The 24,507-nt window shown below is 36.5% G+C and overlaps 1 protein-coding gene across 8 annotated transcripts in view; it reads right to left on the bottom strand.

Moving 5' to 3' along the window:
• LOC143257380 (cytotoxic granule associated RNA binding protein TIA1-like) overlaps positions 1–24,507 on the bottom strand; it is a 248,021-nt gene that overhangs the window by 5,166 nt on the left and 218,348 nt on the right. For all 8 annotated transcript variants that reach the window (XM_076515962.1, XM_076515960.1, XM_076515959.1 and 5 more), the window contains 3 exons: positions 9,955–10,030; positions 5,144–5,252; positions 731–826 (listed from right to left, as the gene is read on the bottom strand). In XM_076515962.1, coding sequence (XP_076372077.1) covers positions 731–826; positions 5,144–5,252; positions 9,955–10,030 — 281 coding nt within the window. The remainder of the gene's footprint in view (positions 1–730; positions 827–5,143; positions 5,253–9,954; positions 10,031–24,507) is intronic.

Raw genomic sequence — 24,507 nt, 5'->3', positions numbered from 1 at the left:
ATGATATATATTAGAAAATTAACTGAGAGAAAAATCTATAGAAAGATAACATTTTCTTCAAACGTTTTTTACATAATAAACAATCATGAATACTGTTCTTTATATCTCTAAAAATATAATTTCTGAACAATGTCTGTTTGTGTATGAAACTACAAGATAAAACTTAACAGTTTAAACAATTTTTTTTATTTCTAACAATATAGTTTCTGCACAATGTTTGTTTGTGTGTGAAACTACAAGATAAAACTTAACAGTTTAAACATTTTTTTTTATTTCTAACAATATAGTTTCTGCACAATGTCTGTTTGTGTGTGAAACTACAAGACAAAACTTATTTGGTTAAACAAAAATTTTCTTTATTTCTAACAATATAGTTTCAGAACAACGTTTGTTTGTTGAGTTTTCATGCAAAGCTACATGAGGTCTACCTGTCCCTAATTTTGAAGTGATAGATTAAGAGAGAAGACAGGTACTTAATACCACCCACTGCCAACTTGTGGGCTACTCGTTTACAAATAAATACTGGGATTGACCACTGTTTAAAATGACCCCACTAATAAAGAGTTCAGCCTATTCTGTGACAGGTTTGATCACGTTACTTGCAGACTGCAAGTCAGCAACATTAATCACCATATCACATCAAGCTTTGAACAATGCAACAACATAACAATAAAGTTTCTGTGAAATGCAACAATACAGCTTTTAAACAATGCAAGAGATAAAAACTTACCGGAAAGTCCTTGGTTTATACCACCACAGTAAACTGTACAATTTGTTGGACTTGACTGGTTGTAGACTTCATCAAATGTAAGGATTTTAGAGTTACCTGTGGATAAAGTACTGGTTTTTGTAATTAATAAACTGAAGCTGTTAAATCAGAGTTGGTAAGTCACACGTCTCTATATCCACATACTTCAAGAAAATTGTTCTTTAAATAAGATTGAAGCCACAACTGTTGTTAATAAACTTGTTTGTTTTTTATTCTTCACTCACATTCATTTTGAAATATTGCTACTTATATGCCAATGTTTCAATAAATCTCAAGTAAACTTATCTAAGTTTAGTGGTATAATTACAACAGGAGAGTCTTATAAAAATGATAACGTAACTGTAAGTTATGTTAGTCTGGTGGTGTAATTATCAAAGGTTTTCTGTAAATAAATTCATTGGTAATATCAAAAAAACCCACACGTTTGGTTACTGTTGGAAGGACTTTCTTTCTAGAATTAGAAACCAATCAAGGCATTCCTCTACGTTATAATAACATTTCTAATTGCTTCACGTGACAGGGATCGCACGTGCGGAGTCAAATATTTGCACGTTGAGTTCAATCACAGTTTTCTACTGAAATCACAATTTAACTCGTGGTATCACTGCTCAATCAACTCACACATGTGATGTAACACCAAACCAAATTAATACAGTACATAACAACTAACCAAAACTATTTCTTTTAGCGTACGTTTCGTGAAATGAGAAATACTATTGCAACAAGAGACGGAATAACATTGGCATTAATTTTCCGTTCGGGTAGTTAATTAATTAATTTGGCATTAACGTATCTTACCTTTTCATAAGGTAAACATAAATAAAACCCATAGTGTAGGATAAAAAGGGGCTTCTGTAGGATCTTTAAGTCTAAGTTGTATTTTACCATACTACCAGAAGGAAAGTAATCGCGGTCACGTGAGCCAAGGAAAGATGTGGGATTGGCTAACGGACGCCATGTTGCTAGGATTAATTCATTAAACAGCTCGATAAGCGATAAGACTAAATTTACGTGTCAAGAAAAGTTAAAAAAAACAACAAGTATTTAACTGGAAAACAAAAAAGAAACATGCACAAAAAACGCACACGCAACGAATAAGACAAGTCGAGAAAAAAATCAAAGAAACGGAAAAGTAAGTTAATTGCAAAGGATAAAATTAATGACGTAAACAGGTGTGGAAACGGTAGCTATGGAAATACGCATTTTGACAAGATTTGTTTTAACTGAAAGTCACAGAATAACCTGCACGAAATATTTACTTTGCTGGAATTCGACCCCCGGATTAAAATCCGAAAAATTAATACTGACCCAACAGGGGGGGAAAAATGACCAAGTTGCGTTTTAGGTATTTTTATTTTTCTTCAATTTTAACTTGGTCAGTAAAATATTATTTTAAGTTCTTAACAGTTTCCTAACCACCACAGATTTTATAACTAACTAATTAAAACCGGGTTAACTTTTGTCTCTGGCATTTCTCAGGTGTGTGCTGCCGCATGATATAACCATATATACTCAAGTACAAAGAGTATAGAGCTAACCTAACAGTTTTATCCCTAAGGTGGTTAGCCCTAGCGTCATAACAGGAGCACTCTAGTTGCTTAACTAAGATCAGTATATATTAGGTTTATCGACTGAGATGCTACTCTCATTCTAATGGAAACTCTTATTTGCAAGATAAAGTACATCACGGTACAGTTTTCAGCACTTTACTAAAGAGACACCATTACCAACCTAATCTTCTCTGTTGTATTATGAAACGTTTTGAGCTATCTACCGCCACTGGAACGTTTATCTTTGACTCGATTGTTCAAACAACGTGAACACCTCAGTAATATAAACTGACACGTTCAATGCCAGAAGGTCAGAGCTTCGAGTTCAGCCATTACATTAATGGAGTAACTCAAATGGATCTTACAATTGTTATTAATACTGTCAAAGAGTGTTCTTTCTTATCCTATTGGTAACTTGGTCTATTATGTTTGCCTGTGGCAGAACTATTAAGACTATCAGGCGTCGTCCTCAAATTCAAACTTTAGACCACAGGAACTGTGAGGGCGTTATAATGTTATGGGTTACTCTATACAAAGAAATGTTGGTACTGACCATAACGTTACAAAACTACCACAACTAAAAGTGTGAGAATGTACTCCACTGGATTTCATATTCGCGTCCCCCCTCAGATTAAACAACTTCTTCATGCACCGTTCAGAATTGACTGAGCGATAATACCCTCCAACCATGTCCTATCGAACAGGAAATTAGGAGGTAATCATAGTCACTGGTATCAGGATATAAACTCGATCTCATAAAGTGTGACTAAATGTTAAGAAAGTCTCGTCATGACTGTTTATCACTTGAAGGTAAAAACACGTGTCATCAAAGAATACCGTACAGAATTTTGGCACTATTCTGATATAATGTGACAATTAATTAAGTACCAGAATAAGAAGGCTGATGTCATCACATAGTACGGCTTAGTGATATTATAAACTGTGTAAGGAGTTTGAACATAGCCAGGTGTCTTTCTCTTCCCATGGACATCACCAAGTGCACTTCTATTATTTTGGAGGTTAACAGATACCTTGGTTTAATGTCACACAGCAGAGCATCAGAAGTCGTTGATAAATGGGGAATGCTAGTAAAGGTCCATTATAAGAGGTAAGTGTCATAAGTCGCTGATAAATGGGGAACGCTAAAAGCAGTTTCGAAATCGCCGTTACATAAATTATTCATGTCGGGAACCGTAACGTACGTTACGCCTGAGATTCCGACGCTACGAAACGCAAAAATATTTATTGACACACAACAGAGTAGCCCGGAACTGATAAGACTCTCTAACATGAGGAGAAACACATCAATTTTTACATGTAAAAACAGCTCGTTTGGGTTCAGAAAAATGTTTTACGTAGAGGAGCGAACAACGTTTCGAAGGTCGAACATATTTTTTCTACAAGTGGGTTTTCTTGACATCACCCTTTATCACACAACACTTTGTAACACGTACAGAAAAACACGGTATTATCTGTACACACAACACTGTAACACGCACAAAACACAGTAATCTCTATCATACAACACTGTAAAACGAAGAGAAACACAGTAACCTCTCTCACACAACACACTGTAACATGAAGAGAAACACAGTAATCTCCATCACACAACACTTGTAACATTAACAAAACACAGTAACCTCCATCACACAACACTTGTAACATGAACAAAACACAGTAACCTCTCTCACATAACACACTAACATGAAGAGAAACACAGTAATCTCCATCCCACAACACTTGTAACATGAACAAAACACAGTAACCTTTATCACACAACACTCTGTAACACGAACAGAAACACAGTAACCTTTATCACACAACACTCTGCAACACGAACAGAAACACAGCAACCTTTATCACACAACACTGTAACACGAACAGAAACACAGTAACTTCTATCATATAACATTCTGTAACATGAACAAAAACACAGTAACCTCTATTACACAACACTCTGTAACACGAACAAAAACACAGTAACCTCTATTACACAACACTCTGTAACACGAACAGAAACACAGTAATCTCCATCATACAACACTCTATAACACGAATATAAACACAGTAATCTCAGTCATACAACACTCTGTGACAGGAACAGAAACACAGTAATCTGAGTCATACAACACTGTGACAGGAACAGAAACACAGTAATCTCAGTCATACAACACTGTGACAGGAACAGAAACACAGTAATCTCCATCACACAACAATCTGTAACACGAACAAGTAATCCCTGTACACACACAAAACATTCCGTGAACATAGAAAAGTTAAATGCACTGATTTATTTCACCATGAGAATTGCCGTGCCCCTGTTCACGCTCTGATTGAAAAACTAGAACATACCACATTTATGATCCACTAGAGTCTCACATATTGTAGTTCACGTTTATATTACCTTACATGGTGTAATATACTATAGATTCTCTACCACTAGACCCGAAGTATAATAATGAGAGCGCCTCATAGCTTAGACTAAACTCGAATGAAACTTCCACAATGTGATATATGCGTGCTACTACGCTAATTGAAGTAGTAAGTAAAAATTGTGTAATAGCCAAACATTAAAATCGTGTTTGTTTTCAGTGACGACACTGTATAAATATAATTAAAAATAAACTAATGATCAACTGAACACAAAAATCGTGTTTGTTTTCAGTGACGACACTGTATAAATATAATTAAAAATAAACTAATGATCAACTGAACACAAAAATCGTGTTTGTTTTCAGTGACGACACTGTATAAACGTAACTCACAAATCATTTTAATAAATATTAACCAAACGTGGGAATAGTTTGCTGGCAAACAAACTCACCATCGTTCTGGTTTCGATTGGCGGACACTTTGCGGGTGGCCCAGTTCGTACGGATGGCTCGACTTCCCAACCACTGGCCGTTCATCTGGGAAATGGCTACCTCGGCGTCCTGGACGTAGATAAATTTAAAAAGAAATGTGGTTTTTGAACGAAATTATGCGTAGAAATTTGAAAGTAGAGAAACAAAATTCTGAAGTCTAATGGGCATTTCTTTTAATATCCTATAGCTTAATAAACAGCATCTGCATTAGAGAACGTTCTAGATAGCCGAACCTCTCGAGAGAAAAAAAAACAACAAAAAAACAAAACACGAAGGAAACTCAAACGGCATGGAAACTTTCCCAAAAAATTTAATAAACTATGGAAGTTTTGCGGTAAATTTCTACATGACGTCATTTTGTTATGACGTCATTAGAGATTAAACTATTCTCGCCGAACTATTGCTATAAACATTTTTTGATTTACCTTAAAAAAAGTTTAATAAATACGACGTTAGTACAGAGACTGGATATTAGATGGGTTACAAGTAGGTGTGTCTATATATATATCCATATTAAACTCAGTTCCTTCACATCTACCACCTCTCGTCAAACATTCGATATATATTGTATGTTTTTAGAATTTCGCACAAAGCTACACAAAGGCTATCTGCGCTAACTGTCACCATCCACCGCTAACTCTTGGGCTATTATTTTACCAACGAATAGTGGGGATTGACCGTCACATTATAACGCCCCCACGGCTGAAAGAGCGAGCATGTTTGGTGCGACGGGAATTCGAACCCGTGACCCTCAGATTACGAGTCGAACGCCTTAACCCACCTGGCCATGGCGGGCCTATATATATATATATATATAATTTGTTGTAAACAAAAATCATTCGAAAAGATTCCCTGGGGATTTAATCAGAGGTCTGGATTTTATTTTGTTTTCCTTGACTATTCAGTATCAATATTATACAGTCAAAACACGACAAAAAAACAGGTATAATAACCAGGTTATTCATTTATTAATATCACTAAATTTGTTGTGCCAGTTTTACAATTCAGACTTTCTGTATTAAGTCAGACTTTTCTTTTGTTTTCATAATACCATTACCTCCAAGATTTACCGTCACATTATTCAGAAACTAAATACCTTCCACTTTACTGTCGTGACGAAAAATTAAAAGTTTGAAAGAAAAAAACGCGAGGACACTTGAAAGCATGACCGTGACTAGCTTTCGTTCAAATTACATAAACAAATGCTGTATTTAATAACACTAAGATTAAGTAATTTATTGCTTTACATAGTAACGTTCAGTGAACAAATGAAACAGGAAAAACGAAACTGAAAAAAACGGACGGCTCCACGTGACCTAAAGCTACAAAATATAAGATTAAAAAGATGTTTTACATAGCGTAGCATGTACATTTTTTTTCATATCATATTAAAAGCGGCTTTCTGTAAAATACGTGTTCAGTTATTTCAATATATTACAGTATGTTCCATTTTTATATCAGTTAACAGAGGTTTTCTAATTCTAGATATAACACCACTTTTGAATGGCTCGTTTTCCAGCTTACAACAGCCTAATCATGGTTTCACTACACCATCTAGAACTAACATTTAACGAGTTATATTGCAACCAGTGATTATTATAAAAGTTGTTTGTTGAACTTCGCGCAAAAAATACTCGAAAGTTATATGCGCTAGTCGGGAAAGCACCACCGTCAACTCTTGGGCTACTCTTTACCTACTAATAGCAGGATTAACCGTCATATCATGGCTGACACGCAAGCGTATTATACGACACCTTTCGATCTCTCGACCCGAAGATGGCGAGTCAAGGGCCCTAAACATAAGACCATGCCAGTCCTGTTATAATAATAGCGTGTCAGAAACAGAATGTTTGTTTTTGAATTTCGCGCAAAGCTACTCGAGGTCTATCTGTGCTAACCGTCCCTAATTTAGAAGGGTAAGACTAGAGGGAAGGCAGCTAGTCACCACCACCCACCGCCAACTCTTGGGCTACTCTTTTACCAACGAATAGTGGGATTGACCGTCACATTATAACGCCCCCACGGCTGAAAGGGCGAGCATGTTTGGTGCGACGGGAATGCGAACCTGCGACCCTTAGATTACGAGTCGCACGCCTTAACCCACCTGGCCATGCCGGATGTTTTAAACACCGTTTTCTGAGAGTACGAAAAAAGAATTTCTGTTGAGGTTGTTCCAGTTCCTATACCTTGAAGGCACACTACCCTCACAATTTTCAGGAACTAAAATTTTATTTACGTTACACTGTATATACATTGGTAAACTTATTACTTACAAACGTTTTTTATAACTAGAGGGACATTCAGTACGGCACACGCATCCGCCACGTGGCGTTGATCGTATGTGGCCCTCAGAAAATCACAATGACGTATAATATTTTATGGAACACCACCAAGTTCCAACAAAATTCTGTCGTTTTTGAAACAGAGCAAAAACTGTTCCCATAATAACAGTTAGATTTTGGTGACCCTGACCTTTAACACTCGCCTTCCCAAACTAATCGCTTCTGGGTTAGGTCATAATCCAAATGTATATCAGCTTTCACCCAAATCCATTTAGCCGTTTACGAGAAATCTTGCTGACGAACACAAATACAGGGGTGGAAACACCTTTGATGGTGGTGGTGGCGTAATCACCACCATCAATATTACATCGGTTTGTTTCAGGCATTCAAACGAACCTGCGCAAGGACTATCTGCGCATTGGCGTCCTCAATTTTGAGATTATCGAGTAAAGTCAATTAGTGAACAGCACCCACCGCCAACTCTTGGGCTACTCCTGTCTAGTCTAATAGTGACACTCGACTGTCACTCACATCCCTAAAGTACCTTACGTTTCACAGTTGAACACGCTAACTGGTAGGCTACACCTAGCCATGTGACATGAAACAATACATATAATCCTTAAAGTACCTTACGTCTTACGGTAGAACACGCTAACTGGTAGGCTACACCTAGCCATGTGACATGAAACAATACATATATTATGACGTCGGCTTCGAGAGAATTTTATGTCAAGAACAATGGCGTACAATGAAAAATGTCCTGCGAACTTTCAATACCCGTCGTGGGCAGAGTACAGATAGCCCATTGCATATGTAGCTTCACACTTAATTATAAACAACAATCAAAATGTTCAAAAATATCCCAATTTTTCAAACAGAACTTCACACTTTTATTTCTAAACATCAACAAGAAATGACACGAATTAAAAACAAACAAGCACTCAAGACAATAATAACTGATTCACGAAGTGCTCAGCTATTCAGTCTAGAAATTATCTAATTCTAATTTCATCCAAAATAGTGTTGTATTATAAAGTTTTCTCGGCGTCAAATAAGTTGAAACTGACCAAAACAATTACTTCCACCCTATATTCCTCTGCAACAATGATGTCATTTCCTTTCCTTGTACGCTCTAGGTACGAGAGTGTGACTTAATAATTGTTTAATAAGTGCCTTCTTCCATCCAACGATTTCCACCATTTTATAAAGCACGTACACCTATTTTCAGAGAAGCGAAAGAGATATCGGTTAATGTTTGCTTGTTTCGCACACACACACACTCGTCAGATTTGCACTTCTGTTTATGATGGGTAATTTTCTATGCACGTTGTATATCGGGCTGACTCGCGATCTCAGATGAACTCTTTCATATATCACAAGAATGGTTTGGCCATAACACCGACAGCTTCAAAATTAAGAGTAAAACAAGATAAGATCTTTCTACACTATCATGTAATTTTCCTCTCACGGTTCTAAGAACCTGAAGGGTGAAAGTACATAATAATAAATAGCGATATGTTGACCACATTCTAAACGCTACATTCAGTGCCGATGAGAAATATCGCTTAATACCAGAACTCGTGAAGTCAGCTGAGAGACCACAGACAGTAATGGTTCAGGCGCTATTATAATGTTGCATTGTACAGGGTGTTCGGAAAGTCACTGCGCACTTATATATTTACTAACAGACATGTTTCAATATAGAATACAGGAGGTAAATATGAATGACAATTACAAAAAATGTTGAAAGTGACCCCCGTTGGCATCAATACAGGCCTGGATCCTTCTTATTTTGTTTCTAAACATCGCTATCAGTTGCTGGGTTGATATAGACCGAATGAATGCTATTATTTCTGCTTTCAAAACTGCACAGTAACTTTCAGAACACCCTGTAGAACTAAAAACCGTAATGTTCGTTTGTCCCAGTGAATTCATTGTTTTGTTAAAATTTTTAAATGACTTGGATTGCTTTTAAACATCCAGTCAGCACGATATTTTACAAGCCATCTCTGTAAAATAATAATAATAAAAACACGCCGGTGTTTCCATTATGTGGGACAATACTAGACTCTTTTTCATATGAAACGGTCTTGTTTCGCTTTAGAATTAAGCACAAAGCTAAACAATGGGCTATCTGTGCTCTGCCCACCACGGGTATCGAAATCCGGTTTTTCGCGACGTGAGTCGGCAAACATGCCGCTGTGTCACTGGGAACATACGAAGTGGTAATTAGAAACTGTAAATTTTCATACGAATAACAACTAAATGGTAGAAAAACCGAGTGTAAATGTTTAAAACAGAAAGCCATTTCCGGGAAATTGCACGAGATTTCAACATCCCAAGCACACGATCCTCAAATGAAGAGATACCATACACCCTGACGAGCATATCATATTACCACTATAAGATACACGAACTAGTAAGGATATTACACAACATGGATACTTCAGTTACTAACGCACATATTAAATGACTAAAAATGTTCTTACCGCTTTTTTAACGAATGAGACAAATCCGTATCCTTTAGACTTCAGTGTCTGAGGGTCTCTGACCACTCTGCAGTCTCTGAAAAGAAACAAACAGAACTTGGTACTTGAAAAGAAAAACAATTAAGCATATAAAATTAAATTATAACACATTTTGTCAAATGATATCAAAAGTACACACTTCCACAGTGTCAATGAAAATAACTGATTTCACTTCAGTTTGGTTAATTTTCTGAATTTCGCGTGAAGCTACATAAGGGCCATCTGCGCTAGCTCTCCCTAATTTAGTTGTGTAAGTTTGGTTTGTTTTGAATTTCGCGCAAAGCTACTCGAGGGCTATCTGCGCTAGCCGTCCCTAATCTAGCAGTGTAAGACTAGAGGGAAGGCAGCTAGTCATCACCACCCACTGCCAACTCTTGGGCTACTCTTTTACCACCAAATAGTGGAATTGACCGTAATATTATAACGAACCTAAGGCTAAAAGGGGCAAGCATATTTGGTGTGACGGTGACTCGAATCCGCGACCCTAGAATTACGAGTCGAGCACCTTAACCACCTGGCTATGCCGAGCCTGATTTCACTTCGTGTCGTCTAACTTTTTATTTTATACTCAGGAATATATCTTTGCTGGTTTTGTGTGTGTGCGTGCGTGTGTGTAAAGCTACACAATTAGCTATTTGCACTCAGTCCACCGAGTGGAATAGAACCCCGGATTTTAGCGTTGTTAAGTTCGTACACTATCTCTCTCTCCGGAAGAACCCGGGAACAACAAAAGGTAAACAGTTTTGTTTGGTTGTTTTCGAATGTAGCGCAAAACTACACGAGGGCTATCTGCACTGGCCGTTCCTAACTTAGCAGTGCAAGACTAGAGAGAAGGCAGATAGTCATCACCACCCACCGCCAACTCTTGGACTACATATTACCAAAGAATAGGGGATTGACCGTCAAATTATGATGCCCCCATGGCTGAAAAGGCGTGTTTGGTGGGATGGAGATTCGAACCTTCGACCCGCATGTTAAATGGTAAGTAAGCGTGTCATTTTGTTAATCTTCCATTTTGCTATCCCTCAAAGAAATTGATGACATGATAAATGCAGATATTAGTATTTTTCCTTCTCGTAACGTTATCAGTTATGTATCAAATGTTGCCATTGGTCACTCAAGCCTGCTGCTAAAACAGTCTAAAAGTACCAGCATGATAAAGGGCAGAAATAGGTATATAAAACACTATTTCTTAACCTTTAGATACCAGGGACCGAATCGCTGCCTCCCTAAACTGTTGGGGACTATATTAAAATGAAAGTTTAACGAAAATTCATTACGACTTGCATACGAATATTATATTAGTTTTAATTTATTTATCTTCGTGACAATCTGTGGACGAGCAAAGTATTCATGACGGACCATTGCAGGTCCGCAAAATTTAGAACCATCAAAACGTGTATTTCGGGGATTTATATTAAACATGTAGGGCAACGTTCCCATGCCTAAAGTGCATAATAAGACTTTACACCCCCATGGTCAAAACATGGTTTACAACGCTTGCATCCGAGGTCAGATTCCACACACGTATTGATTTGATATTCACCTGTTGTTGGACAGTGGCTTCTTATTCGTGTTCGCTTAATATTCATCTATTGTTTGACAGTAGATTCTTATTCGTGTTGGTTTAATATTCATCTATTGTTGGACAGTGGATTCTTATTCGTGTTGGTTTGATATTCATCTATTGTTGGACAGTAGATTCTTATTCGTGTTGGTTTAATATTCATCTATTGTTGGACAGTGGATTCTTATTCGTGTTGGTTTGATATTCATCTATTGTTGGACAGTGCATTCTTATTGGTGTTGGTTTGATATTCATCTATTGTTGGACAGTGGATTCTTATTCATGTTGGTTTAATATTCATCTATTGTTGGACAGTAGATTCTTATTCCTGTTGGTTTAATATTCATCTATTGTTGGACAGTGAATTCTTATTCATGTTGGTTTAATATTCATCTATTGTTGGACAGTAGATTCTTATTCCTGTTGGTTTAATATTAATCTATTATTGGACAGTAGATTCTTATTCATTTTGGTTTAATATTCATCTATTATTGGACAGTGGATTCTTATTCATGTTGATTTAATCTTCATATATTGTTGGACAGTGCATTTTTATTCGTGTTGGTTTAATATTCATCTATTGTTGGACAGTGGATTCGTATTCGTGTTGGTTTGATATTCATCATTGATGCAGTTTTCTAGAAAAGAAAACAAACGAACAAACAACGAAGGTGACGTAGGTGTTTCACAAGTGTTCACCAAATTTCAGGAAATTTATCATGTTTAGAAATGAGCGTGGGTCTTCATACTCCACTGGTTCTTACATTGTCCCTGCTTAACGTGTACCCGTGTGCGTGTGTGTGTGCCTGCGCGAGTTTCGTTTGCGTACAAAACGAGTTAGACAATTTCATTCCTATATTACAAATGCACCTAAAACTCACCTATATTTTTGGCATTCAGAATACGCAAAGTAAGCCTAGCGGAAAGGATTGTATATTCCTCTCTATACATGTATTTATATGCGCAATTTCACATATATACATGTATTTATATGCGCAAATTCACATATACACACACAAAACATTAGTTCCTAAGTAACCGTATACATTGTTGTTACAAACGCCCCCTCACCACGAAGAACGCCACGCTCGGTAGACTTGGGAACAAATTATGTAACTCGCAGGATATGAACATTCAAGCTGAGAGAGACTACAGATTATAGAAGAAGTTAAGACAATAACTATTGATAAGAATGTACGGTTGCGCAAAAGGGAAAAGTTCAGTAACAAATGGGAGAGAAATAAACACGAGTAACAAATTGAGCCAACCAAGGTCTATTGTTTAGCCTAGCAGACCATCACACTGACAAGACAAATCATTCGGCTTCTAGCCACCAGGGGTTTGAGGAAACGGAGAGTTGTTATGGAAATGAGAACCCATCTTTAAAATTTATTTCGCTACAACAATGTTTTTTTTGTTACAAGATAAACAAAAGCTATTGCATCTTCTATATAGAAACATTCAGAAACTGCATGAAGCTCCATCATCACCGTATGGACCCATGTAACATTAGCCCATTAGTTAACGAAAGGAAAAGAAACAAGTATTTAACAAATACACTTTTCCATGTTAATATTGTAGCTGTTGGGGTAACACAATGTAGAAAAGACGAAAAATGTGTGTGGAGGCAAATAAAATTACCTTTGTTTCTGAGATTTAGGGCAAAGCTCCACAATGGCTATCTGTGCCCTAATTTCGAACTGATAGGTTGTAGTGAGGGTAGCTAATCAACAGGATTCGTGCCAGCTCGTGGTTTACCTTTTTATCAAACCGAACAGTGGATTTGATTGTTACTCTTATAACATACGCAAAACCTCAAAGCGCGGAGTGCCCACGATTTTGTTTTGGCGGTAACAGGACTCAAACCTCTGATTCATAGCAGATAAGATAACTACTAAGTCGTGTTCGGCCCGCAAACACAACAAGCAGACCTGAAATTAAATATAGTCTGCGAATCTGCGACGTTATTTGTTTCCGACTGTATTTTATAAAGGCGTTGAAGTAGTTTGGACTAAAAAGAGAAAACAGAAATTATATTTTTCTGTACTGATAAACGACAATCACGGAAGAAACAAGTAAGTTTTTATCCAACAGTTGATGGTGGATATGCTGAAAGCTTGAGAATAAAAAACGACTGTTTACATGTTTATTATGTTTTCATTTTATTCATAGTTATAACAGATACTTTAGCCTTATATTTTATGTGTTTGTTCTCCAGGGGTCTCACCCCAACTCCACCTTTAGGCTTAATTGTAAAACTGGGTGAATGACATCAGTTGTACTGTATTATCATTGCTGGTCTAGTACACTCATAATATCAGTTGGTGGTAATTGGATGTGTGTAACACACGGGATTAGCTGTGTCAGCAGGATGTACGTAACACAGAGGACTAGCTGTGTCAGCAGGATGTGTGTAACTACACAGGACTAGCTGTGTCAGCAGGATGTACGTAACACAGAGGGCTAGCTGTGTCAGCAGGATGTGTGTAACACATGGGGCTAGCCACGTTGAGTACGTCACTGTTGCCTGGAAACTTCAAAGCATATTTTCGCAAGAGTCTCCAATCTTCTTTTTGATCTGATACGGTAAGGTGGGAATAGAAAGAGAGACGGAGGCACACACAGTACTAAAAAATGGACTTAGATGTAGGGAGGGTGGGGGTGGAGCAAAGGAAACGGAAGAAAAATATGATCGCTAACCTCTGTGAAACGACCGAAGTTTACATTATGTTAATAAACAGTTTTTAAATGTTCTACAGACTCGTGCACAAAACAACGTTGAAGGAGAGAAGGGAAGAGTCAGTTTAACTTTCTAATGGCGATATTTGAATCTTTTCTCTCAACTTTCTAAACCTAACGAAACTTGTTAACGTTCCAGTTATTTCATGCAAACAAAGTTATTACTGATTATGTAATTCTGTAATCTTTAATGCCACCTTGTTTAACACAACGTTAAAGGCCAGATTGTTTACGTAACATTTCGAAACGACCCAATTCTTGACTCGGTGACTGAGTAAACACGTTTCCGTTAAAGCGTGTTTCGTACGCTCGAAGAATATTTGCTTAAAGGTCTCAAAGCACAAGCGGTATTTTGTTGTAGGCAATGGGGACTGACTCGCTTACGTAGCGCGGATGTATACAGTAGATGAAAAGCGCCACGAAACATAATAGCGTTATTGTAGAAATCTCCCAGAAGGGTGAGGAGAAATAATTAAAAAAAAAATCAATGATAGGGATCGTTTGTAAATTGAAATGAAAGTAGAAATTGAAAGAAAAAAACGCCGCTAAAAATTTTCTAGAACCGCCGATAGCTCATACTTCAAAATAAAAAGTAGACCGCGACCCCACTTCTCTCTTGTTTTCTTCTAAATAAGTTCAGTTTTAAGTGGCACATAAATATTTTTAAATACATTCTCTCCACCCCTTTATGTGATTTCACACACACACACACACACACACACAATTCTATCGATTTTCTACGTTTCTTAGTGTGCAGAACTCTAGAGTTAAATCAATCAGATGTTAGATCGTTGTTTTATTTTATACGACCAGCAGTGTCGATACCTCTGACAAGTCTTGGTGAAGACAGTTACTTCGATAAATGCGTTTTCATTTACGGAGAAGGAAAAATGCTTGCTACAAATAAATTGCAAAGCAATTTTCGTGTTTGTAATGTGCCAACCAGAACTTACAGGGCAAACAATAAAACATTGTAATAAATCAGCAAACGCAAGCTGTTACTATTGGAATTTTCGAACGGAACATCGCCTTACGAGCACGTGAAACAGCGGGGTCAAGAGACCTCCCATCATTCAGATACAGCAGTCCTTGGCCTCTGACCTTTCGCTACGTAGCCCAACACGCTAGTCAATAGGCCACGCCTTATATTATCGATTTTTCTCTAGCAAGTCGTAATAAACTTAGAAGTACATCGGTTAAATCACACTATTGGTCTAGAAAAATAAATAGCATACAAGTTTTCGTCACGTTTGAAGGTAACATTGCAATCAAAGAAATATGTTTATTTTAAAATACACTGTATACTCGGTGTAATTATTAAATGTACAACATTTATCGATCATTCATAAAAAATACGGTGAATTGTTATAATACATTCACACTTCACATCGACGTGTACGTATATTGTCAACTTCGATCCACATGTCCCCAATGCACATTAAAACACGATATTTCGTTGTTAATGGGCAGAAAATAATTTTACACAGTATGAAACAAATAATTAACGTCTTACATTACGTAACCAAATACAGAGCGAATCTCATCATAAAAAATTACGGGTATAACGTAAATATTAAAGTGTCTAATAAATACTATTTTTAATAAATAGATCGAAACAGATGACGCGTGGGGCCACCTTTTTGTTCATTTATTTTTTATTGCAGTCAACAATCAAGAGGTGACGCTCTCTTCATGCCCAGAATTTTATTTATTTATTTTTGTATTTTTACAAATAAATAATTAAAAATAAATACAGTTGACTTAAAGAGAAGTGATGAAGAACGTGAAACGGAACCTGAAACGTCTTGACATTAAGAGGCCCATACAAAACTCGGTCGACGGTTCATAAAATATTTATAATGTCCTTAATAGAAGGATAAAACTTAAATTACAGAGTTAACTAAAATTTATGGTCCGGCATGGCCAGGTGATTAAGGCACTCGACTCTTAATCTGAGGGTCGCAAGTTCGAATCCCCGTCGTACCAAACGTGCTTGCCCTTTCAGCTGTGGGGTCGTTATAATTTGACGGTCAATCCCACTATTCGTTGGTAAAAGAGTAGCCCAACAGTTGGCGGTGGGTGGTGGTGATTAGCTGTCTTCCCTCTAGTCTTACACTGCTAAATTAGGGACGGCTAGCGCAGATAGCCCTCGAGTAGCTTTGCGCGAGATTCAAAACAAACCAGAGAAACAAAGCACGTAAGTTTATATCTTTAATCTGCAACATAATGTTACATTTTATATCACTGTGTGTGTGTGTGTGTGTGTGTGTGTGTGTGTGTGTGTGTTTTTCTTATAGCAAAGCCACATCGGGCTATCTGCTGAGTCCACCGAGTGGAATCGAACCCCTGATTTTAGCGTTATATCATTGGACGAAATGCTTTGTATTTTCTGCTGATTGCTTCATAAAAGGTATACCAATATGGTACTTTATGATATATATGAAAATTCTATGTAAAACAGTTTGATCGGAATTTTCATACTCTTATGAGGTTTCAAACACCTTTTCCAAATAATTAACAAAAGAGAATGGCTATCTTTCTTATAACGCACCCACGGCTTCAAGTAGTATTTCGTAGCGCCACACAAATTCCAGACTGGCCTGCCAGTTCCAGAACTCTGTACGCCTGCCAAAAGTGTCAAAACCGTATGCTGTCCATATTGGCCAAACTCTTCAAAACAGCACATTGATCAAAGTTAACTTATGATACACGAAAAACGTTTTAAACAGTGTTTTAGCAGAAATAACCTTAAAACACATGCGAAACGTGTTAATAACAGTGTGTTGGCAGAAATGGCTTTTCTACGCATTTAAAACATTTCACAACAGGACAATAGCCGAAGTAGTTTGATGTCGGTAATGTCAAAACTCGTATTTAGTGTTAATTTTCTTTCTTGTCAGCTGACCTTTTTAACCCGTGATTTGCGAAAACACAAATGACCAATAGACTGATCTCGACAATTGACCGAAAGCTCTGATATAACAAGAAATTAAATGTTGTGATAATCAATGTTTGTTTGTTTGTTTTGAATTTCGCACAAAGCTACTTGAGGGCTATCTGCGCTAGCCGTCCCTAATTTAGCAGTGTAAGACTAGAGGGAAGGTAGCTAGTCATCACCACCCACCGCCAACTCTTGGGCTACTCTTTTAACAACGAATAGTGGGATTGACCGTAACTTTATAACGCCCACACGGCTGAAAGGGCGAATATGTTTAGTGCGACCGGGATTCGAACCCGCGACCCTCAGATTACGAGTCGAACGCCTTAACCCACCTGGCCATGCCGGACCTGATAATCAATGATATTTCACGTTCAAATTAAAGCTTCGCATGAATAAACGGTTACACACGTTATAGTAAAACATATCTCGGTCGCCATATTTATGTTACACGTTAGTTACGTCACAGACACTTTACAGGAAACGCCAATAGAAGAGAAGGACCAGGAAACTACACCTATACAAACAACACGATACTCTTAAACAGCGTGGATTCCGAAACGCATTAATTACGCTTGTATTTGTTAGTTTAAACACAAAATTATGCTTTTGTATGGATTTAAATTAATACATAAAAATAAACAGATAAACAGCTCCCCCACAGGGGAGTTATGTTACGATTAATGTTAAAATTGTTCACAACTGATCACGTAATTAATCTTACTTGGAAACATCCTTGACCACGTAACTATTTCTACATAGAAACATTATTGATAACGTAAGTATTCCTACATAAAAACAGCACGCATCACATAAATATTCATAAATGAAAAAGCCATTTATATCATATCTATCCCGACACAAAAACGCACATGACCACGTAATTATACCTAGATGGAAACTTCCTTGACCACGTAAATATTCCTACATGAAAACATCACTGATCACATAAATATCCCCATACGAAAACGCTCTTGACCACGTAAGTATCCTTATTTGTTTCTAAAGTGTTGGCCTTAACCCGTTCGGTGCCGTAGACGAGATAACTCGTCCAAGCCGATCAGTAACATAGTGCCACGGACGAGTTAATTCGTTCTCAATAGTACCTAACTTCAACGCTAGATTTCAGCACCATACATGCATTTGACCTACTTACAAATTATTTCACTTTCGATCCAAAATGGCGTCACGAAAAAGTTACAAAATGAAGAAGCATTAGAGTTGTATTGTAGCAGCTGAAATACTTGGCAGTCAACAGGTAAATCTTGACACCTTCCTCATAAACTGGTAGTTAGAACTTGTTTCATCTGCTAAGAATACGTAATTCTTTAAAGGGAAATTTAAGAGTATGAAACACAAAAAAAGAAAGTAAACGCAACGAGGTGTTACTTTACAGACAGACGGCGTTTGACCAAAACTGAGATAACTTTTTGTGCCAATTCTCCGATATTTTTCAATTCAAATAAAAATCCACAATACACAACTATATATATGTATACCGCAAAATAATCACTTCTATATTACCATGGTTTTCGCTTCAGTTTTATTTACTTTCGAATACTACTTGCATTCTTTTTCTTCGAACCAACAGCAGGAAATAAACAAAAACAACATGGCGCTGGATCTTTGAAGATACAAACGAACAACAACAACAAAAATAGTGGTGATTCGCGCGCCTGTCTTTTATGGATGGTCTATGTACAAACCGGGGCCTTGAGGGAACAATGCTGCTAATGTAGTTTAAGACACCAAAACGTCAGTCCCACAACGTCTTCGAATCATTTCCAAGGAGGTCCGTCCTTCTGTAAGACTAGTGACCACTGAGCCGTGACGACTGCTGACAAGTCCATACGGACGGACTCCACGCTCCATTACCTGTCCAAGTAGCCAGCTAATCAGCTCGATAACTGTCTCTGTCACGTCATATTTTCCTGTTCAATAACATACACCACCCCGCAGGCCGACCGCGCATGTCCAGCCCATGATTTATTGCCTGATATTACTCTGCCTCTTAGAATTCATCCTGCCCACAAACAAACCAGCTTGGTTAACTCGGATTGATGACTCTTGCCCAACCTTCTGCACAAACACCCAGAAAAAACAAACAAAAATGGAAATATTCCACAGCGACGTTATTAAATTTTAATAGGCCCACTGTAACATGTATGGTTCCTTAAATTATATTTCACTCATTTGTATTAGATTGTAAGAATATGTGACACTGGTACAATTAATATGTAGCACTATCACTACTAATTTATAATTAAACGTATAATTTGATAGAACATTCCACTGATATTCATACTAATAGTCTGACATGTATAATTTGATAGAACATTCCACTGATATTCATATTAATTGCCTTCACGTATAATTTGATAGAACATTCCCCTGATATTCATATTAATTACCGTCACGTATAATTTGATAGAACATTCCACCGATATTCATATTAATTACCTAACGTATGATTTGATAGAACATTCCACCGATATTCATACTAATAGTCTAACATGCATAATTTGATAGAACATTCCACTGATATTCATATTAATTACCTTCACGTATAATTTGATAGAACATTCCACTGATATTCATATTAATTACCTTCACGTATAATTTGATAGAACATTCCACTGATATTCATATTAATTACCTTCACGTATAATTTGATAGAACATTCCCCTGATATTCATATTAATTACCGTCACGTATAATTTGATAGAACATTCCACCGATATTCATATTAATTACCTAACGTATGATTTGATAGAACATTCCACTGATATCCACGTTAATAACCTTAAACGTGTAATTTGATAGAACATTCTACTGATATTCATATTAATAATCTACGCATGATTTGATAGAACATTCCACTGATATCCATGTTAATAACCTTAAACGTATAATTTGATAGAACATTCCACTGATATTCATATTAATTACCTTCACGTATAATTTGACAGAACATTCCACTGATATTCATATTAATTACCTTCACGTATAATTTGACAGAACATTCCACTGATATTCATACTAATTGTCTAACATGTATAATTTGATATATGTTATTTCTTACGTCTTGTGAAACTGAACGATACTGTTTAAAGTACTCTTAAGTAACACTGAAATATCTTTACCTAACGGTATGTAGTCTTACAAAACAAACTACATCATTATTTGTAAAAGAGAGACAAACGCTGTATTATACACTGAATATCTATTACTTGTGGTATTACACTGTTGAATCTTCAATCCACTGGTCTCCAAAAGTTCATTAAAGAAATTATGTTTAGCATTAAAGTGGCATATGAATACAAAAACTGAATATTCCTAAGCCTGTAATGTATTATAAACAATACATGCTATTTATAATTACTGGTGACAATAAGGAGGGCAAACAGTATGGATATTTTAAGCTTCTTACAGGTCATTAGCTACTCGAGGACTATTTGCGCTAGTCGTCCCTAATTTTGAAATGAAGGACTAGAGCGAAAACAGTTAATATAACCTGTTGCTAACTTGTCAAACGAATTATTGAAATTTTGATTGTAACTCTTATAACGCACTCAAGAACCCAAATCAAGAAGCTCTGTGTTGTTTCTCGGAACTCAAACCACAGAACTTCTGCTCCAACGTCCATAACGTTAGACTTAGTCCTAAACTAAGTATTTAAATCCGTGGTCAGTAATAACCGAAATTTAAAAGCGTGGAATAATTAGTCGTGACCACCTTAAAAGTACCCTTTTTTTTCGCTCGAGAAAGCAAAGAAGTGAAAGTATGTTACCTAAATATCTTAACACTATTTCTTTAACTGACAATGTTTCCTGTGTGAATTAAGCATTTACATTTAGTAAAGACATTAACCAATGAGGTTATGACCTTTAATCCCTTGCTCCAAATGTCTAGACAATAATTAAGTCAACAATACCCTATTTCCCTCCATCCCTCTGGATAACAATCAAGTGTTCCATTTGCAGCTTAATTAACCGTACGCAACTAACACTACTCGTGCACGAACTGTTCACAAATAACGATGGTTTAAATACGTCAGTTTTAACCATCCTATTTGTAATTACTATTTTTTAATATAAACATCGCACGTCAATTATTGTATTCTACGTTACAATAATTACAGAGAATTTGTTTACATTAATGTCACCACTTTCTCCAATCAATGAGCTCGTAATATATCAGATCGTGCACAATTTTTATTTTTCATTGCCTTACAAAGCCTTAACAGTTTAATCTGTCTACGTAAAACTAATAATTAAACCCCTTAAAACACCAGTTGTAAGATACCTAAATTAAAGTGTGAAACGTCAACAATGATAAACCGTAGCTACATGCTAACCTAACCATAACTACATATATATGAGGGCCTAACCCTAACTATACGATGACCTACATTATGTATTAATACCTCTGGCATTTGAAACTCTAAACAGGTGCACCCTTCTATTTAATTAACATTGTCCTGAAACTGCGACAGATTGGTTTGATTCGTTTTTACACATTAGATTTATTGGTGCCACAAAGGTCACAACATTAGATTTATTGGTGTCAAAAGGTTACATTTACTGTTGCCACAAAGGTTGAAACTTTTGTTTCTTTACTTTTAAATTTCTTTAAAAGCTACTGTGATAGGTAGACTAGAAAAAGAAAGCTCTTTAACAGTACTCACATCCAACATCTTAACTAGTATTTATCAACACACAGCAAGACTATCCGCCACACAGTAACGCGTCCAAGGCTGAAAGGATAGAGTATGTCCTATTACAGGATTCGAGCCCACAACCCGACAAGTCTCCAGCCACCAGGCCATGGCGGACCCAAAAGCAAATAAAATTAATGACTACAGAAAAGTGACCAACACACGTAATTTAAGTCTTATCATTATGGCCCTGGTAGTGAAGTAGAAAATACAAAAGCTATAAGCGAGGAAATGAGTTAAGACAATCTTGCATTATTCACTAAGTATTTCATAATAAAACTAGCTTCTCGCAATGTGTACCATATAAGGTCCAATCAGTAACAGAGCATAATCAGTTAGCAAGACTACCATTATACTGGTGTTAGTAAAACTGAAAATGGGAAGATATATATATATATATATATATATATATTTATTTATACACAGCTCTGATCGATAGGAAAGAATTGTAGTTAAAGCCAAGCGTGCAATATGACGAATCCATTTGATTTAGCAAAGAAAGAAACTGGTGGTTCTAGAATCCACCATACAAGGTTATCAGTACGGGGCGTTTCGACATGTCATATTCAGCTGGTTAACTTCGTGTTTCTGTTTAACAGAATAGTTGTTAACGATCGTTGAGTGAGCAAGAAATTGTGATTGTGACATCATTTCTAAAGACGTACTAAACTGACCTAACAAACAGTATGTATCTCACAGCAACAGGATTCTAATAGAGTATGTTAAGCCTAAACACTAATAACGCTGTGTAACGAAATTTTTACTTTTTCTTGTTCCTGGGTAGAAAGTGTTATTTCCAAATTGCTTATGCCTAAATTAAATGCAAAAACCTATTTTTTATCTTCAAACTTTGCTTTCGTGACCTGGGAGCGTATAATGAAAACATGATGGAAGACTATATTTGGGGGCTGATACGCGAAAGTGATTTACATTACACTCGCAAATCTCGAAAAACTACTCACTTCTGAACATTTACGTTCATTTTTGTATAACTTTTGTATAAATACATGTAAATCTTGATTCATATGTTGTTTTATTCAGACCTTATGTAAATGAAAATGTGCAAATTTGCCCGTGTTTACAAAGAAAATAAGTTAATTTCTTTATTCAGATCACAAAAGCAAAGTTTGAAGGGAATAATGGCCATTTTCTGTACTTTTACAACATAAGAAATTAAGAAATAACACTTACTATCCAGGAACACAATTTGTGTTACATAGTGTTATCTACTCAATCTACCCTTTAGTGGCACAGCGGTAAGTCTGAAGGCTCGTAACGCACAAAGACGAGTTTCGATACCCGTTTCTTGTTTTTTAAGTACAGCACAGATAGTCTATTATGTTGCTTGGTATTAAGTTTGTTTTTGAATTTCGCGCAATGCTACACCAGGGCTATACGAGCTAGCCGTTCATAATTTAGCAGTGTAAGACTAGAAGGGAAGTCAGCTGGTCATCATCACCCACCGCCAAATCTTGGGCTACTGTTTTACCAACAAATAGTCGGATTGATCGTCACATTATTACGTCCCCACGGCTGAAAGAGCGAGTATATTTTTGATGTGCCGGGGATTCGAACCCGCGACCCTTAGATTGTGAATTAAGCGTCCTAACCCAATGGCTATGCCGGGCCATTGCTTAGCATTAAGCAAAAGAATAGTAATCAAAGCTAGACGATGGTTCTTAATCTTCTATAAGAAATATATATTACGGCTTAACTGCTTTACAAATATGGAGTTTGATGAAACGTCGCTGACGTTTCGTAAAAAATACTTCAAAGGCTTATGAGACTAAAACTAAACGACAATCATGTTTAGCCAACTTTTTCCCTTTTTGGATTAATGGTGTTTCTGGAAAAGGAAAAGAAAGGAAAAAGTTTTGTAAATGGAAGTGACCTATTACATTCTTTTTATACCGTTATATATATATAAAACTAAAATAAAAATAAATTATATGAAATATTCCCTAGGAGGGAATAGTGTTCTAATTCCTTCAAGATTGATTTTTTCCTTCAGTCGTTTGGTGCTAATTTTAAATTGTTTAAATAACTGGTTATTCTAGTAACAGTTTGTATTAAATCTACGATGTTGAAAAGCAGTAAGACAAATCGCACTTACTGGAAAGGAAGAAAACTGAAACCTACAGGATCTATCAGCTTTCTTTCCAGCTTGGGTCCTCTCCCATGGAATGATACAATAATCTCCCATCAGTTTCAAACTTTCTAGGAAACTGACTATTTACTGTCTTTTGTTTTTAAAAATTGATCCCATCAGCTGGACTCTTTGTTCTAAAACTTGATTGGTTACTCCATTATGGACGTTTGCTTTAAAATTGGACTGAATATTACGAACCTCTTTTTTTTTTTTTTATAATTGGACTAATAATTAGGGCCCTTTGTTGTAAAATTGACCTGGTCATCAGTACCCTTTGTTTTAAAATTGAACCGATAATTGGGACAATTTGTTGTTAAATTGGGGTGATCATCAGGACCCTTTGTTTTAAAAATGGATCGATAGTTAGGGCCATTTTTGTAAAATTGGACTGATCATTAGGGACT

Source organism: Tachypleus tridentatus, chromosome 7 (genome assembly GCF_004210375.1).
Source record: "Tachypleus tridentatus isolate NWPU-2018 chromosome 7, ASM421037v1, whole genome shotgun sequence".
In the NCBI taxonomy this organism is placed as follows: Eukaryota; Metazoa; Arthropoda; class Merostomata; order Xiphosura; family Limulidae; genus Tachypleus; species Tachypleus tridentatus.
The sequence above is the reverse complement of the archived record's forward strand: the minus strand, read 5'-3'. Positions and strand labels throughout refer to the sequence as shown.